We start from the raw sequence: 15,675 nt of genomic DNA on the forward strand, positions 1-15,675 counted from the left end.
AGCATGTATCCTAACCAGATCAGAACAGGGCTGCTGGTCAAAGAACAGTGCAGGAGTATTTACCACTTTATTCCACACTGCTAATGTCATAATGATGTAACGGTAAAAAAAGGTTTCAACACCGATTGCAAAGTTATATATGTTGTATTTGATAAACAGAAAAGTTAATAATCTTTGCAGTATATAATACCTTCTACGTTTACAGTTACATTCAAAATTTAGATCAAATTTCAGCTTGGATTTTTAAAGTTAGCAGTTTGATTACAGAAATGCACAAACATCAGCATTTTTGCTTGTCTTCTCTCATCCACTGTTCCTTTTTCATATGTATTAAACTGCCAAATTGTCAAGTAAAAATTTAAATGCAGTCTAACTGCTGTTAAAGATTTGTGGACATTGTCTTAGATTGGTCATAAAAAATGTTTTCTTTCCATCTCTCAGGCTTTGTTCAATATTGTAGGTATGACACAGACATTCATGCTAATGTGTTCCGGATCCGTATATTAAAACAACATATATTTTGTCGGGTTGCGTATCATCACAGAAGTTTCATCAGCCCAAAGATTAATGTAATTTGGTTGCTTGTAACTTCGAGGGAGTGGCAGAGAATGAGGCGGAAGGTCGTGAAAAAAACTAAATGCAGTGTGAATAAAACTGTTAAACATTCAACTCATTTTAATATTTCTGCCTAAAAAAAGTCAGTAAGATTTTTTTGGTTAATGGGACATTTTTAAGACAAGATAATGTCTTTTTTTTTTCCTGTCGTTTTGGCATTCTCCCACTTGGGTCTGTCGCACTGGATCACATTATAATTGGTAAACATTTTGCGCTCGATATCCTTCCTGAAGGAATTCTTTCCATTTATTTGGGATTGGAACCTTCGTGTATTTTTTAATAATTAAAAACAGACTTAATAAGTAGTGTATTACAAATGTGAACACACTTGTCACAGTTTAATTTTAGTAACATTCATATTCAGTCTGTATGTGTTTGAAGTAAACTTGGACTCAAATTTCAATGATTGTTTCTTTCTGTGATAAACTATAGGTAACAAATTCTTTCCATAATGCTTTAGATATTCATGTCTTCATTGACATTTTGTTTGTGTTCAGAGGAAACTGAGCTGAAGGACTGTCTGATGGTTTTGGTGGATGACCAGCAGAAGCTCTCGGTTCAGATGGCCAAAAGTACTCTGTCTGCTCAGCGCCTGTGTCAGCGCCTGGTGATCCTGGAGCGCTACCACATCTCCCTCAGCCACAGCATGATGGAGGAGAAGTACGAGGTCCACTGGAAGACGCCCCCCAGCCCTCCACTGCCTGCTGCTGACAATAAGAGGTAATGATAATTAAAATGAACCATAGTGAATGTACAAAATAGTGATAGATAGATAGATAGATAGATAGATACTTTATTAATCCCGGAGGAAATTCCTAGTAAAAATTTCAGGGCATTGTTCACGCTTGCTAGTTGAACTTTATATTCTTTCTGAGGCCACACACTATTATATCCTGCATTCATCCTTGTTTATTTTTTATTTGTGATTCTTTAGCCCTCGTCCGGTCAGTAAAGGCGTTGAAGGTCTGGCCTTGGTCGGCTCCAGAGCAGCTCTCTCTTTTGCCTTTGCTTTCCTGCGGCGAGCCTGGAGGTCAGGTAAGAATGTCCGGGTGTAATGAAGATGTTTTGCACCGAGTAGGGGGGCAATGACAGGTCAACAGCTGTTGTTCAGTAGGTTGGGATGAATGTGTTGCACCATTTTACAAGCGGCTCATAGTAAACAACAACATATTTCTTAATGCTGTGTTTTTAGCTTTGCTTAGGGTATCAGACCGAAGCTGCAAGAGTTTCTCTGGTGGTAGTCCTACTGTCGCTGATAGGAATGTGTCAAACACAATATGAGACATTTGATTAGACGTTCCTCTGAAATGTCATTGATTAATAATACCAGAAAAGGAAAGGCTGAGGAATTGTGAACAATCAGAGATGAATCTCTATCACAGAGGAGCTGGTTGTATTTCTACAGCTGAAGAAGTTTAAGGGTATCAATTCTTTTTCTAGGAAGTTGCAGAATCAACATGGAGGGACTGCTATTTTTAGCGAAACATGCAGGAAACTAGATCTATGAAAATAGATCAAATGCGCAGAGATGTTGTGGTGACATGGACAGTGGAAGAACCTGCGGATGTAAAGTGTTGGAATTTTTTTTTAGGACATTTGCAACAATGTGACTTCCTTGACGACTATTTTTTGATGCATTGTGTTTATGGGGCGGTAATGGCTCAGTGGTAGAGCGGACGGTAGAGCGGGTCGTCCAATGTTCTAAGATCAGCGGTTTGATTCCCGCTCCCGCCCAAAAAAAACACCTGGAGTGTGAGCTGACAGTGGGAGATGTCAGTTAATGTCCAGAGCACTGCCGAGGTGCCCTTGAGCAAGGCGCCATCACCTTTACAAGTTGCTCATTTGGGTGCACCACAAAGGAGCTGCCTGCCACACTACCTCCCCTGCACTCGTACAGGCACGCCGTGTGTGTGTTTGTGTGTTCAGGGCCTGTACACACTAACACGTATGCATGATTCAACTAAGTAGAGTGTGCCACTAATTTCCCTTCGGTGATTGAATCTGTGTGTGTGTGTGTGTGTGTGTGTGTGTGTGTGTGTGTGTGTGTGTGTGTATATCAATGATAGTTTCTTTCTGTGATATATATACAGTATATAAAGTTGGACTCTGCATTTGTCACATTTTCAAGTAAGTTTCAGTCTTCAAAGTTTCAAATAAATTTGAATGGTATTATTCATGTGTCAACATATTTTGTGATTTTTAAAAAATATTTTAGAATCATAGTAAAACAAAGAATTTCCTGACTGTCAACGCTTATATCATGTTAACTTGCATTTATTAATAGGATATTAATTGCTCCCCACTAATGATATAAATTGTCTTCTGTGATGTTGTTGATGACAGCTTTTAGTCATGTATAGTTTATTAAACATTTTTTTTGGTGTACAGTTCGTCTGTTGAAGGCATTTGACTCCAGAAGCTACAGATGTAAATGGTGCAGCTGACTGTTGGTTTGTCACTGCTGTAACTTAACATTGTATACAGCAGCCTTGGGCGCCTACCCAGCACATGATCTGTTAATACACAAGTGCAGTGTTCCATCCTGCTAGTCTTCATGAGACAATGAATGTTAGGATGCACATTGATGGTTTTTCATAAACTAGCTTAACACTCAGTATCTTTGCTAAACAATCCTCCCCCTGTCTGCAAAGGTATGAAATATTTCCTGCATCAACCCTTTATCCAGAGTCACACTAAAGTTATCGGCTTTGTTTTTGGTCCATGCCCCAAATTCACTCAGTATTTTTTTGGAAGAAAGACAAAGTGTACTTTATTTTGTAATCATTGCGACAAACAAACTGTCATCACACGTGTTTAAGACTCCATCATCACAGACAACCAGAAGTAGAATTGTGGGGACGTCTGGTTCAACCTTTAGGATTAAAAAATGTATTTGATTTATATTAGAATATCAAGTAATATGCAGTATAACACAGTTCATCATCTCAGCTTATGTCAGTCAAAATGTGCTAGTGCTACAAGGTTGTCTTTACTATTGAGATACATGGATATGTTGCTTTTGTTTCGTGTACTGATTTGATCTTGAGAGCACCAGTCCACAGGGACTGGGTGGGAACAAAGAGTCCACCTCATCTCGCTAGCCTTCCTGTAACATGAGCAGTGCACACACACTCACAGTTATGCCTCTCATCCTCAGTCCAGCTGTATTCCTTGAATACATTGTTAGTCCAGCAGACAAGTAACAATGTTTTCGTTCATCCGCCACATTCTGAATGAATACATAGAGAAGTACTGGACCTTTTTTTTTTTTTAAATTCCAGTCTTTTGTGGTGAAGTTGCTACCTTTTTTTCTTACTCCTTAGAAGATGGTTGTTGGTCTTTGCAGGGTCAGGATCAAATTCATCAAGAAGCTCTGAATCAATAAGTGATGTACTAATAGTTCCTATTTCCCTTGTATAGAATGAATAAAAAATCTGTGTTATATCAGATATCTGACATGTCTGTATTATTTTATGCACAGTGGCATTAATGGTGTTCCCAGATTTAAGAAAATATGACATTACGTTGTTAGGATATCTTTGTTTTGCCTTCATTAATACTTGTATGTTTTTGAGTGTCCTCAGTATTGTGTGTGCAGCAGCCATATTTAAAACAAAGATGGGTTTGTGTGTTGCAGGTGATGATGCAGATCTGTGTAGCGAGCTCCTCCAGGAATCTCTGGATGCCCTTCGTGCCCTGCCAGAGGCAACGCTGTTTGATGAGGGAACTGTGTCATCAGTGTGGCTGGAGGTTGTGGAGAGGGCCACAAAGTTCCTCAGGTTTGATATTTATTGGTCATCACTTAATTCTGTACACTGCTAAATTTGCTGGATGAGCTTTTGTAATTCTTGCGTCTTGTCTTTGGGGTCAGTGACATATATGGAAGTACTGGTCCCAAAGGCAACATTCCTCTTCAGGACCAGCACCTGGCCCTGGCCATCTTGCTGGAGCTGGCTATACAGAGGGGCACTCTCAGGTAGCCACAGAGCTTCGATGTCTGCTGACAGCCCCATGTTGATAGCTCATGTTGATTATTTTCTTTTTTTTGTCTCCCCAGTCAGCTGCTGTCTGCCGTTCTGTTGCTACTGCGCCTTTGGGAAAGCGGCACCAGAGAGATGGATAATGAGCGCTCCACCCAGGGAACCAGCGCCCCTTTGCTGCCACTCTTGCTGCGCTTTCAGAACATACACAACAGCAAGGAGGAGCCCATTCCAGAAGACGAAGCTGAGGTGACCGATAGAACACTGAAAAAACAAGAAAACTCCTAAATTAGACATACACTAATGAGACAGTCATTAGTTGTTTTTTTCTGGTTGAGAATCAAGACATCAAATCTTTTTGGATGTTTTTTTCCAGATCCCCATAGCCCCCCTGAGTCCAAATGAGAGCTTCTTGCGCTACCTGACTTTGCCGCAGGATAATGATCTGGCGATTGACCTTCGTCAGACAGCTGTGGTGATCATGGCTCACTTGGACCGCTTGGCCTCCCCCTGCAGCCCCCCTCACTGTAACTCCCCCACATCACACAAGGTGACAACTTTCTTTTTCAACTGGCAACGAGTTGAGTGTTTTTTTTAGCTCAGTAATGCTGCTCCTTTAATTTATTTCCTGTGCAAAGCCTCTCAGTTTTTTATACTATACATACCTTTGCTCTGCAGTCTCCTTTGTGTAATTTTGAGCAGCAGTTATAAATGGCATGAATTAAATTAACCAAACTTAAACATTTGATTATGTATATCGTCAAATGGAAGAACTGTAACCACAGTGACAGATGATCATCATGTGATGTCTCCTTCCTTTATTTCAGGGAACTTTGCAGGAGGTAATCGCCTGGGGCCTGTTGGGCTGGAAACTTTATGCTAATGTGAGTGGGCCCATTCACTGTAAGGCCCTGTCAAGCCTTGGAGTCACACAAATTGTCTGTTCAGAAAAAGGGTTCCTCATTCTGTCCAGCAGCGGTGCTGTTTACACTCAGAACTACAAGAGCACAACGCTGGTCAGTTCTCTGGTGAACCCACTTTATGTCTGAGTTGCAGAAGTTGCTGTGTTCCGTTTGCAGATTGGGTCACTCAGTCACTTTTTTGCAGTCTCCCATGCTAATCCATGGCCTGAGCTCCAGAAAGACCGTGAAGCTGGCAGCTCATCCTGACGGACAGCACTTTTTAGCGCTGTCCTCCAACGGGGAGGTGTTCTCATGGGGCTGTGGCGATGGAGGCCGACTTGGACATGGAGACACGACGTAAGCAACTAGAAAAATTCTGGGACTTCCAAATTGACAGGACTTTTTGTTTCCAGCATTCTTAAACAATACTAAAACCATGGGTTTATGGCATTGATGCATTAAAACAAGCAAAGCCAATAAACATGTGATGATGTTTGCGTTATGTCCCCTGTTGAGGTTATTGTGCAAAAAAGGACAAAGCTTCCACTGCTGCCACTGACTGCATGTAAAAACAACAACTAACATTTAAAGGCTTAAATTAATCCTCAAATCAAATGTTCTTACTTTTCAAATTAACTGAAAGCTTTTTTTATTTGATGGTAAAAATAAGCATACACCATTTCCATATTCACTTCATTTCAGGTATCTAGAAGAACCCACAATGATCACGGCCTTCAACGGGAAACAGACAGGAAAGCATGTGGTACAAATTGCTTGTGGGAGCACATACAGCGCTGCCATTACTGCTGATGGTGAACTCTACACGTGGGGCAGAGGGAACTATGGTCGGCTAGGTCATGGTAAGCTGCATTGAACTGCTTCACCTTGAATAATTGCCTGGCATGTCACTAAAAAGAGTTGTTGCCTGGTTGGGTTTACAGGCTCCAGTGAGGATCAGACCACGCCCGTGCTGGTGACAGCATTGAAGGGTCTAAAGGTGGTGGATGTGGCATGCGGAAGCGGTGATGCACAAACACTTGCTGTGACAGAGAACGGTAAGAAAGAAGATCTCTTTGACTTTGATGCATCATGGAATACATTATGATGAAAACTGTCTGTTTCTGCAGGCCAGGTTTGGTCCTGGGGGGATGGAGACTATGGTAAACTGGGCAGAGGAGGCAGTGATGGCTGCAAAACGCCTAAACTTGTGGAGAAACTGCAGGACTTGGACATAGTGAAAGTATGCTGTGGTAGCCAGTTCTCAGTGGCCCTCACCAAAGATGGCCAAGTGTACACCTGGGGGAAAGGAGATAACCAGCGCCTGGGTCATGGCACTGATGAGCATGTTCGCTATCCCAAGCTGCTTGAGAGTCTTCAGGGTGAGTTTACTGTCACCTTTTAATATTGTACGTTACCATTGTAAGAATTTAGATCACAAAGACTGATGGTCGTCTGTTCTGTATGCAATCAGGAAAGAAAGTTTTGGATGTTGCTGTGGGTTCGACACACTGTTTAGCCCTCACTGAGGATGGAGAGGTTCACAGTTGGGGCAGCAATGATAAGCTGCAGCATTTTGATACGCTCTTCTCTAACAAGAAGCAGCCTAAAGCACTTCCAGGCCTCAACTCCAAGCACATAGTGGGAGTCTCCTGTGGCCCGGGACAGGTAAGACAAAACTGACTGACTTTGGATTCTTTTGGTGATGGACCCAAACGTAACAGTGTGTTTGTGTATTCAGAGTTTTGCCTGGTCGTCGTGCTCTGAGTGGTCTGTTGGACAGCGGGTGCCCTTTGTAGTGGACGTTTGTCCCATGACCTTTGAGCAGCTAGACCTGCTTCTGCGACACATCAGCGAAGGCATGGACGGCAGCTCAGACTGGCCTCCGCCGCAGGAGAAGGAGTGCATGATAGTGGCCACGCTTAACCTCCTCAGGCTCCAGGTAGGTGACAAACTGTAGCTTTAGGTTCTGTTTACACTCCAGTTTGGAATTTAGAGTTTACACTACAGTTTATTTCCTTTGTTGACTTGTGTTTTTGAATAACTCTCAAACCTTCCTCATCAGCTTCATGCAGCCATCAGTAACCAGGTGGATCCCGAGGAGCTGGGGTTGGGGCTCGGCAGCATGTTGCTTAACAACCTGAAACAAACGGTGGTTGTGCTAGCTAGCAATGCTGGAGTGCTCAATACTGTGCAAGCAGCTGCCCAAGCAGTTCTTCAGAGCGGCTGGTCGGTGCTGCTGCCCACTGCCGAGGAAAGGGCGAGGGCATTATCGTCACTTCTGCCTAATGCAGGTAGGTAAAATTTAGAACATTTGATGCTGCTGAGTAAACGTCTAGCAGGCCGTTCAGTATACGATAGAGTTAAAAAAAAAAGTTCCTGTTTCAGCCTCTGGAAATGAAATGAGTGTGAGCCCTGGACGGCGTTTTATGATTGACCTGTTGGTCAGCAGCCTGATGGCCGACGGAGGGTTGGAATCTGCTCTGAATGCAGCCATTACTGCTGAGATACAGGTCAGTATTCTGCGTATGAGTCCTAACTCCTCTCTCTACGTAGTTAGTCAGCTTCTTTCATTCAACCCCACAGTTTTCTTCCATTGTGGAAATGTAGTTTTTAAACATGTTGCACAATTTGTGAACCACCGGAATTGTAACGCTGAATTGTAATTGCTAAAATCTGCTTCATCCACATCCTCGAGGTCCTGGAATCACCCTCATTGGATAGATGAATCACTTTGTAAATTCTTGTCCTGACAGGATATTGAAGCAAAGAAGGAGGCTCAGAAAGAGAAAGAGATTGATGAGCAAGAAGCCAACGTTTCCACTATGCACCGTTGTCGCACTATGCTGGACAAAGATCTCATCAACACAGGCATCTATGAGTCTGCTGGAAAGCAAAGTTTGCCTCTAGTGCAGCTTGTACAACAGTTGCTGAGGTACCTGCTGTTTGCCCAAATCAAGTGATTCAGAGTAATCCTTTGTCATCAGCTTGTTAATTCGCTCATTCTGATTTGCAGGAACATAGCCTCCCAAACCATTGCGAGGCTGAAGGATGTTGCTCGAAGAATCTCCAACTTTTTAGAGGCAGAACATGTCAGCAAGGAACGCTCCGCCTCTCTGGACCTGTTGCTGCGCTTCCAGAGGCTGCTGGTGAGCAAGCTCTACCTGGGGGTCAACAGCTCAGAGGAGCACAGTGGATATGGTAAGTTCTGTAAGTTCTGTATTCAAGCCAAATGTTTGTTTCTATTCATCTAAATGATAGGAGACGGCTTTCAGGTTTGAACATGTGCTCCACGTCCTTCAGATTTCTCTTTTTGTGTTTGCAGATCCAGAGCTTCTGGGTGTAGGTTCCTTGTTAAAGAAGTACATTGCCCTTGTGTGTACGCACATTGGAGACATCCTTCCAGTGGCAACCAACATTGCCTCTACTGGTCACCGCCACTTTGCTGAAGTCTCTCGTGTAATTGAAGGAGATCTAACTGGTAAATCTCACTACACTATTTATGGTCTGAATGCATTGTAGGGCATTTTGAGCGTTATGGAAAGATGCCTTGTTGTTTTTTCTTTGCAAGGGGTGTTGCTGCCAGAGCTGGTGGTGTCCATCCTACTCCTTCTCACCATCGACTCAGGTGTGATGCAGGAGACTGGTTCTATACCTCTCCTTGCTGGACTACTGGAGCATCTTGACCGTTTCAACCACCTGGCCCCGGGACATGAGAGGGATGACAATGAGGACCTGGCTTGGCCAGGCATTTTGGGTAACAGACAAATTGACTATTACTCCTGTTTCTGAACAATGTGAAGATGAATTGCTTTTACTGCATTTTGAAAATAACCAAAGATGAACATTAACAGCCTCCTGTTGATGATGTTTACAAGTATGAATTTATTTAATACTTAGCTATTACCAGTTAACGTGAGTCCATCAGAATATAGGTGCATACAGAGGCAGTCAACAGCAGCTCCTTATTCCAGCTCTACCTACAGTTAGCTTGACTACTGTACATTCCAAGAACTACCTGTTGTGAGGACCAGAAACGTGGAGCAAACCAAAAGCAGGAGGTTTTGTTGTAATGATACACATTCAGTCCTTTTTTGAGTTTAAGTAACTCTTTATCGAGGGGATCAAATTGAACGTATCTAATCTGTTGTGCTAGTTACAGATTGTGTTGAGAGGACAACCGGACCAGACAGAAATAATAACTACCCTTTGTAAAAATAAAAATCATTACCGATTCGTGCATTTCTAAAAAGAGTATTATTATTGTGTCTAAAAAATCACTTCACATAAATAATTCCTGTTCAATTAATTGAAGATATACAGGTGGCGTTAGTTTGGGTTAAGTTTAGACTGTAATATGTTCCTATTTGGCTGTTGCAGGATCCTTTTTCACGGGGCAGAGTTCGAAGAACAATGAGGAGGTTTCTCTCATTCGCAAGGCTGACCTGGAGAACCACAATAAAGACGGGGGTTTCTGGACGGTCATTGAAGGGAAGGTCTACGACATCAAGGACTTCCAGGCTCAGTCCCAGTCGCTTACAGGAAACAGTGTTCTAGGTGGGGTTAAAAATGCATTTTTGGAATTTGATTTAACATTTTTTCTTCAATTAATTCTTTGTGTTAATTTACACATTCAGTGCAGTGATATCTTTAGAGACACAGCTTAAACAAGCAAAGAAAATGTAGGACAACTGCAGATTACTTTTTAGTCAGTCCTAATATCTGTGTGTGATTTAAATTCTGTTTTTATCTATGCCTGACCCACTCTGTTTCTGTTGCTCCGTAAGTTGGCATGGGGATATTTAACTTTTTGTTTGCTTCGGACCATGTTTTTAAGGTGGTTTTTTATTTGACAGAATTATTTCTAATGAATCTTTTGGGCAGTCCAATGGTAACACCCACCCTAATCATATGTTATCAAATGGTAACTATGCAGCAATTGATTTAAGTTACCCATGAATAAATTAGTTGAATGCTGGCCCCCATTTTCTTTTGAGCATTTGAGTCTACAACTATTGCTTTACCTTTAAAATTGAGATTTGAAAAATCAAACGCACCCCTAGGAGTAGGGATTGGAACAGAGAGCAGCCACGTTCACGTGATCAGTCTTATTCATTCCACTTCCTATATTCTCCACTAGGAGAGGAATTTCTCTTCAGCAAGAGTTTAATTTTACTGGTCATTTCTCATGATTGTGAACATCCAAGTGCGTGGGTGTGTTTGTGTGTGGTTTTTTTTTTTTTTTACATCCCGTCTCAAAGCGGGTAATTGTGTTGGTTCATCCGTCCATCCGTTAGTATGTCCACCAAATATCTTCGCAACCGTTTCAGATAGAAAGGTGAAACAAAAAGCACATTACTTGGGCGGCAAAGGGGATGAAAATGAGATGATGACCTTCACCTTAAGAAAACTAGGTCAAGGTCAAAGTTCAATTTGTGCACTCAGGAACCGGATAAGATAGAAAGACGAGGGAGAAGGCCAGTGTGAGTAAGACCATAGATCAAAGCTAGTGCTTTGATCAATGACAGTAGGTCAGAGCTCTAGCTTTGATCTTTGACCAATGCAAATAGGTCGGGGGTGGCGCAGTGGGTAGCGCTGTCGCCTCACAACAAGGCGGGTCCGGGTTCGAGTTCTGCTCTGTGCAGAGTTTGCATGCTCTCCCTGTGTCTGTGAGGGTTCTCCGGCTTCTCTGGAGAATCCACGCAGAGAACCCACCCACCCTTCTCCAGTTCTCCTGCTGGAGCCTATACCGGCCAGCTGGGATAGGATCCAGCTCCCCGTGACTCGCTACGGTGGATACAGCAGCAGAAAATGGATGGAAGTAGGTCAGGGTAAAATTTTTAATTCAGGGACGTCACGGGATGTTGCAGTCTATGACTGCCTTGTTTACATTTTAAATCAAATCCCATCTACAGTTTTTTTTCTGTGAAGCTACATAAATGTTTTTCGGAATGTAACACTTCTTCTCAATGTCAAAGAGAATATGGTGAATTATTGACATTTTTCACTACTTAACAAGTCTGAACACAGCTGGACATATTTTCATTTATTTTTTGCTTCTAGAAATCGCAGTTTATTTCAATAATGGGGTGCACCCTGGAAAAGTTGGTTATCACAGGGCCACATAAAAGGAAAATAACCCATCACATGTCATGTGTACAAAGTCAACAATTCACCTATAAGGATGCCAGTGAAGCTAAAGAGACCGCACACAGAGAGAGAACATGCAAAGTTCAAACAGAGCGTCTCAAGTGGATTTGAAGGCCAGACCTCCTTGCTGTGAGGCGACAGCGCTATCCACTGTGCCGCCATTCACTATACCATAATCTTAGGAATTTTCTTAAACTCCTTTCACAGCCCAGTTTGCAGGAGAGGACCCAGTGGTCGCTTTGGAAGCTGCTCTGCAGTTTGAAGACACCAGAGAGTCGATGCAAGCTTTCTGTGTGGGCCAGTACATGGAGGTACTGACTATCCCAATACACATTCTACATACTTCATAGTGGGGTCCACTCACTGATATATTGATATTTTATCATCAACAGCCTAACCAGGAGACAGTCACTACTCCAGACCTCAGCAGTCTGTCCTCCCCACTAATTGACACTGAGAGGAACCTGGGGCTGCTGCTGGGTCTCCACGCTTCCTACCTGGCCAAGAGCACTCCACTGTCGCCAATGGAGATTGAATGTGCCAGTAGGTTACTTTAAAGCATCTCAGTCTGAAAAATCACACAGTATGCGTATCAAATTAAACCTTTTAAATTGCTTTTCTTCATTATTTCTCTCAGAATGGCTCCAGTCCTCCATATTCTCTGGAGGCCTGCAGACTAGTCAGATCCATTATAACTACAACGAAGAGAAGGATGAAGACCACTGCAGCTCTCTCGGTACAACCACTCCAGACAAAGCCAAACTCTACTCCCGAAGAATAACCCTTAGTGACCACGCACAGCCTTTCCTGCAGGCCATTGCTGACAACAACACTCAGGACCACGCTGTTAAGGTAAGGATGTGACAGCAATGATCCAACACTGAACAATGTAGGGACACAGCAGCTGTGGACCAGATGGATGCAGTCATGCTCTCATGTTTTGTGCCATCAAATTATAGGACTTCCTGTGCCAAATAGAGCGTTGCTGTAAGCAGTACCATCTTATTACGCCCATCACTTTCCCTCCGGAGCACCCTGTAGAGGAAGTTGGTCGCCTGTTGCTCTGCTGCCTGCTCAAACATCAAGACCTTGGTAACCTAGCAACTGGTTTCACAAAGGCTGTTTGAGGAATTAAGAAATCATTTTGTCTCACATTGTTGTTGAAATTAGCTTGTCAGTGTTTTCTGAACCGACATGTACATTGAAATCTTTGTTCTTTGCATTTCTAAATTCTTACATCAACCACTTTTGTGTATCCGAAATGCTGATCCTTATTTGGACAGCAACACTGTATAAACTTTCTTTCTATCACAGGTCACATTGCTCTTTCACTTGTCAGTCAATGTGCCTTGGGTGTGGACCAGGGGAAACAGAGGTCCCTCCCGAAATCTGTGATTGATGTGTGCCGCATGGTCTACCAGGCAAAGTGTTCTTTAATTAAGGTATTATTAATAAATTCTGGACTTCAGTAGACACAAGGAAAACAAAGTGGTCAAGGTTTTATTTTTTGTCCTTTTTACTTCAGACTCATCAGGAACAAGGCCGCTCCTACAAAGAGGTGTGTGCCCCTGTCATCGAGCGTCTGCGGTTCTTGTTTAATGAGCTGCGTCCAGCCGTAAGCAACGACCTGTCTATAGTTTCTAAACTGAAGCTGCTGAGCTCTCAGCCACGTTGGAGGAGGATCACCCAGAAGCTGATCAGGGACCGCAGGAAAAAAAGAGGTAGGTACCGTATTTTCCGCACTATAAGGCGCACCTAAAGGCCTAAAATTTTCTCAGAAACCCGTAGTGCGCCTTATAATCCGGTGTGTTTTATATATGGATTAATATTCATATTAATATTGGTTAAAAACATGATCGCTGAAAAAATCCGGCACTCCACCACCAGAGGAGCACCGTCACAAGGCACTCGGGCCTACGCCCCCTAACAACGGTAGTCAAGGGGCGTCACCGAAGTCCCGGCTCTAACTGAGCTGCTCAGACGGTAGAGCAGACTGTAGGAGCACCGGTGATTACGTAGGAAAAAATAAGGAACTTTCAACAATTCTATTAATAAAGTTTGACTGACTGACTGATCTCAGTATTTCCTAACTATTTGGCGTCGGAAATAACTCACTTTAAACTTAATCTGTCTAAAAAATGCCATTGTGCTGTCATCTGGAATCTAGTGACGGTCCATTCTATTAGTCTGTGGAAACACACGGAGAAACTGGCATAAAGGTGAATGAAAGACCCTGAAAGCTGAACTTCCAGCCTTTTCTGAAATTTCAAGAGCAGTCACTGCTAGACAAAGGTGTGTACTGTACTGCAATTGATTTACAAATGTAGTTGATAGCTCTGGGCGGGCGGCGGAGGGGCGCATTCAGGCTTGTGTATTCTGTCTGCAGCTGTGCTGTGAGATTCACGGCGGTGAGACACCGACGTTAAAGTCAGTTCTAGGAGTAAAACAGCGTCATATTTGCCAGTAAATTAGCAGCCTGACATTAAAAACTAGTTAAAAAATTGTTTATTGCACACAGCAGCAAATAGCTGCACCTCAACTCCGACTGGACTTCCGATCGATCGAAACAATATTTAATTAATAAATGAAGACGAACGTCGGAGCTTAAATATCTGTTTCGAACTTCAGATCAGAAAATAATCCGCTCTGTTCGCACTGACTGCACTCGTAATGAATTCAACCAGTTTTTAATGTCAGGTTTTTTAATATGCGTGTTGTCTTCTTTCTAAGATGATCAAGTGATCAGGTTTCCTTGATGAGGCTCAGAATGGCTTATTGACATAACAATAGGGGCCATTCAAAGGTAGTCAGGAAGTCATGAATGTAATCATGACTGTCTTAGCAGCGTGGCTCTATCTAGTGGACGGATTGCGCAACTACAGCCGCTGCAGTTTATCAAATAAATTTTATTTATTTTTTATTGTGTGTGCCTTATTATCCGGTGCGCCTTATAGTGCGGAAAATACTGTAATTCCAGACCTACCGGTCAGTGATGTTCTTTTTTTCACATTTTAGATTAATTGTGTTATGTCTTTTACAGTGCCTAAGAAGTCAGATTCTACTGACCTAGAAGAACCAAAGCTGGAGAATGAAGGGACCAATGAAGGAGAGCCTAATGTCCAGATCAGTCCCACACCTGTGGACAGGAAATCTCCTACTAGCAGGACAACCAAGGTTGGTATTAAATATAATAAATGCATTCATTGTTGAAATCTTCTTTAGAAGGTTTTTAATGGGACCAGATTTTTATTCACAATCTTCTGTGATCAGTTTTAACAAAATGTATACCAGGCTTCATGGACAGTAAATGATTGAAAACATCTTCGCAATTATTCAAAGTTCTGTATTTTTTTAATAATATCTTTTACAGCAGGACAAGTGGCATCCACTTCTGAACACCGTAGCCAATGTTCAAAAGTACCGGTGGCTGAAACACAGTGTTCAGGGTGTCTTTTCCCAGTCGAGCCTCATGGCCACAGTTGTGGAGTTTGCACTAAAAGAGGAACCCCTTGATGTAGAGAAGATGCGAAAATGTCTTCTCAAACAGGTGATTGTAAGCAATGGATCATCAATGAAGTATTCGTTGTGATTAGGTACAAAATAATGGACAAAAAGATGTCGATAATTTAGCTGAAACGTGAAGAAATTGACGGATGTCATTTGATCGTAGTTGGAGAGAGCAGAAGTGAGACTTGAGGGCATCGACACTATGCTGAAGTTGGCCTCCAAAAGCTTCCTGTTGCCATCTGTACAGTATGCAATGCTCTGTGGATGGCAAAGAGTCATACCAGAGGGGTCCAACATCGGGTAAGCTAGGAATTTGTGGGGAAAAAAAAGTGTCCCTAAACTCTTGAAGTGATGATTGATTTAAGTGATGTTGGAGTATTAAATAAGTGAGCTTGAAGTTGATGTCATTCAGTCAGGTCATTTGATTTTGTGTGACAATAAAATGCTAATAATTGTGTGATATTTTTGTCTTTTTTGTGTTGTGGCGAGTTGTAAACCTTTAAAACATCATCCCTCTCCTTCAC

The 15,675-nt window shown here is 42.4% G+C and overlaps 1 protein-coding gene across 4 annotated transcripts in view; it reads left to right on the forward strand.

The window, feature by feature from the left end:
• Positions 1 to 15,675, forward strand: part of herc2 (HECT and RLD domain containing E3 ubiquitin protein ligase 2) — a 49,360-nt gene that overhangs the window by 5,088 nt on the left and 28,597 nt on the right. Inside the window, exons 5-33 of one of the 4 annotated variants that reach the window (XM_068318506.1) lie at positions 1,113 to 1,335; positions 1,550 to 1,650; positions 4,253 to 4,394; positions 4,487 to 4,591; positions 4,673 to 4,844; positions 4,972 to 5,145; positions 5,423 to 5,611; positions 5,703 to 5,854; positions 6,200 to 6,357; positions 6,439 to 6,552; positions 6,625 to 6,876; positions 6,969 to 7,162; positions 7,236 to 7,436; positions 7,560 to 7,788; positions 7,871 to 8,007; positions 8,251 to 8,429; positions 8,511 to 8,695; positions 8,820 to 8,975; positions 9,066 to 9,251; positions 9,875 to 10,051; positions 11,852 to 11,955; positions 12,037 to 12,187; positions 12,282 to 12,496; positions 12,604 to 12,736; positions 12,959 to 13,086; positions 13,170 to 13,365; positions 14,685 to 14,818; positions 15,018 to 15,191; positions 15,315 to 15,451. In XM_068318506.1, coding sequence (XP_068174607.1) covers positions 1,113 to 1,335; positions 1,550 to 1,650; positions 4,253 to 4,394; positions 4,487 to 4,591; positions 4,673 to 4,844; positions 4,972 to 5,145; positions 5,423 to 5,611; positions 5,703 to 5,854; positions 6,200 to 6,357; positions 6,439 to 6,552; positions 6,625 to 6,876; positions 6,969 to 7,162; positions 7,236 to 7,436; positions 7,560 to 7,788; positions 7,871 to 8,007; positions 8,251 to 8,429; positions 8,511 to 8,695; positions 8,820 to 8,975; positions 9,066 to 9,251; positions 9,875 to 10,051; positions 11,852 to 11,955; positions 12,037 to 12,187; positions 12,282 to 12,496; positions 12,604 to 12,736; positions 12,959 to 13,086; positions 13,170 to 13,365; positions 14,685 to 14,818; positions 15,018 to 15,191; positions 15,315 to 15,451 — 4,798 coding nt within the window. Of the gene's footprint in view, positions 1 to 1,112; positions 1,336 to 1,549; positions 1,651 to 4,252; positions 4,395 to 4,486; positions 4,592 to 4,672; positions 4,845 to 4,971; positions 5,146 to 5,422; positions 5,612 to 5,702; positions 5,855 to 6,199; positions 6,358 to 6,438; positions 6,553 to 6,624; positions 6,877 to 6,968; positions 7,163 to 7,235; positions 7,437 to 7,559; positions 7,789 to 7,870; positions 8,008 to 8,250; positions 8,430 to 8,510; positions 8,696 to 8,819; positions 8,976 to 9,065; positions 9,252 to 9,874; positions 10,052 to 11,851; positions 11,956 to 12,036; positions 12,188 to 12,281; positions 12,497 to 12,603; positions 12,737 to 12,958; positions 13,087 to 13,169; positions 13,366 to 14,684; positions 14,819 to 15,014; positions 15,192 to 15,314; positions 15,452 to 15,675 lie in introns of all 4 variants that reach the window. The other 3 variants (XM_068318505.1, XM_068318507.1, XM_068318508.1) reach the window with 3 other exon arrangements.

The sequence above is a fragment of the Antennarius striatus genome, chromosome 7 (assembly GCF_040054535.1).
Source record: "Antennarius striatus isolate MH-2024 chromosome 7, ASM4005453v1, whole genome shotgun sequence".
NCBI classification, from domain to species: domain Eukaryota; kingdom Metazoa; phylum Chordata; class Actinopteri; order Lophiiformes; family Antennariidae; genus Antennarius; species Antennarius striatus.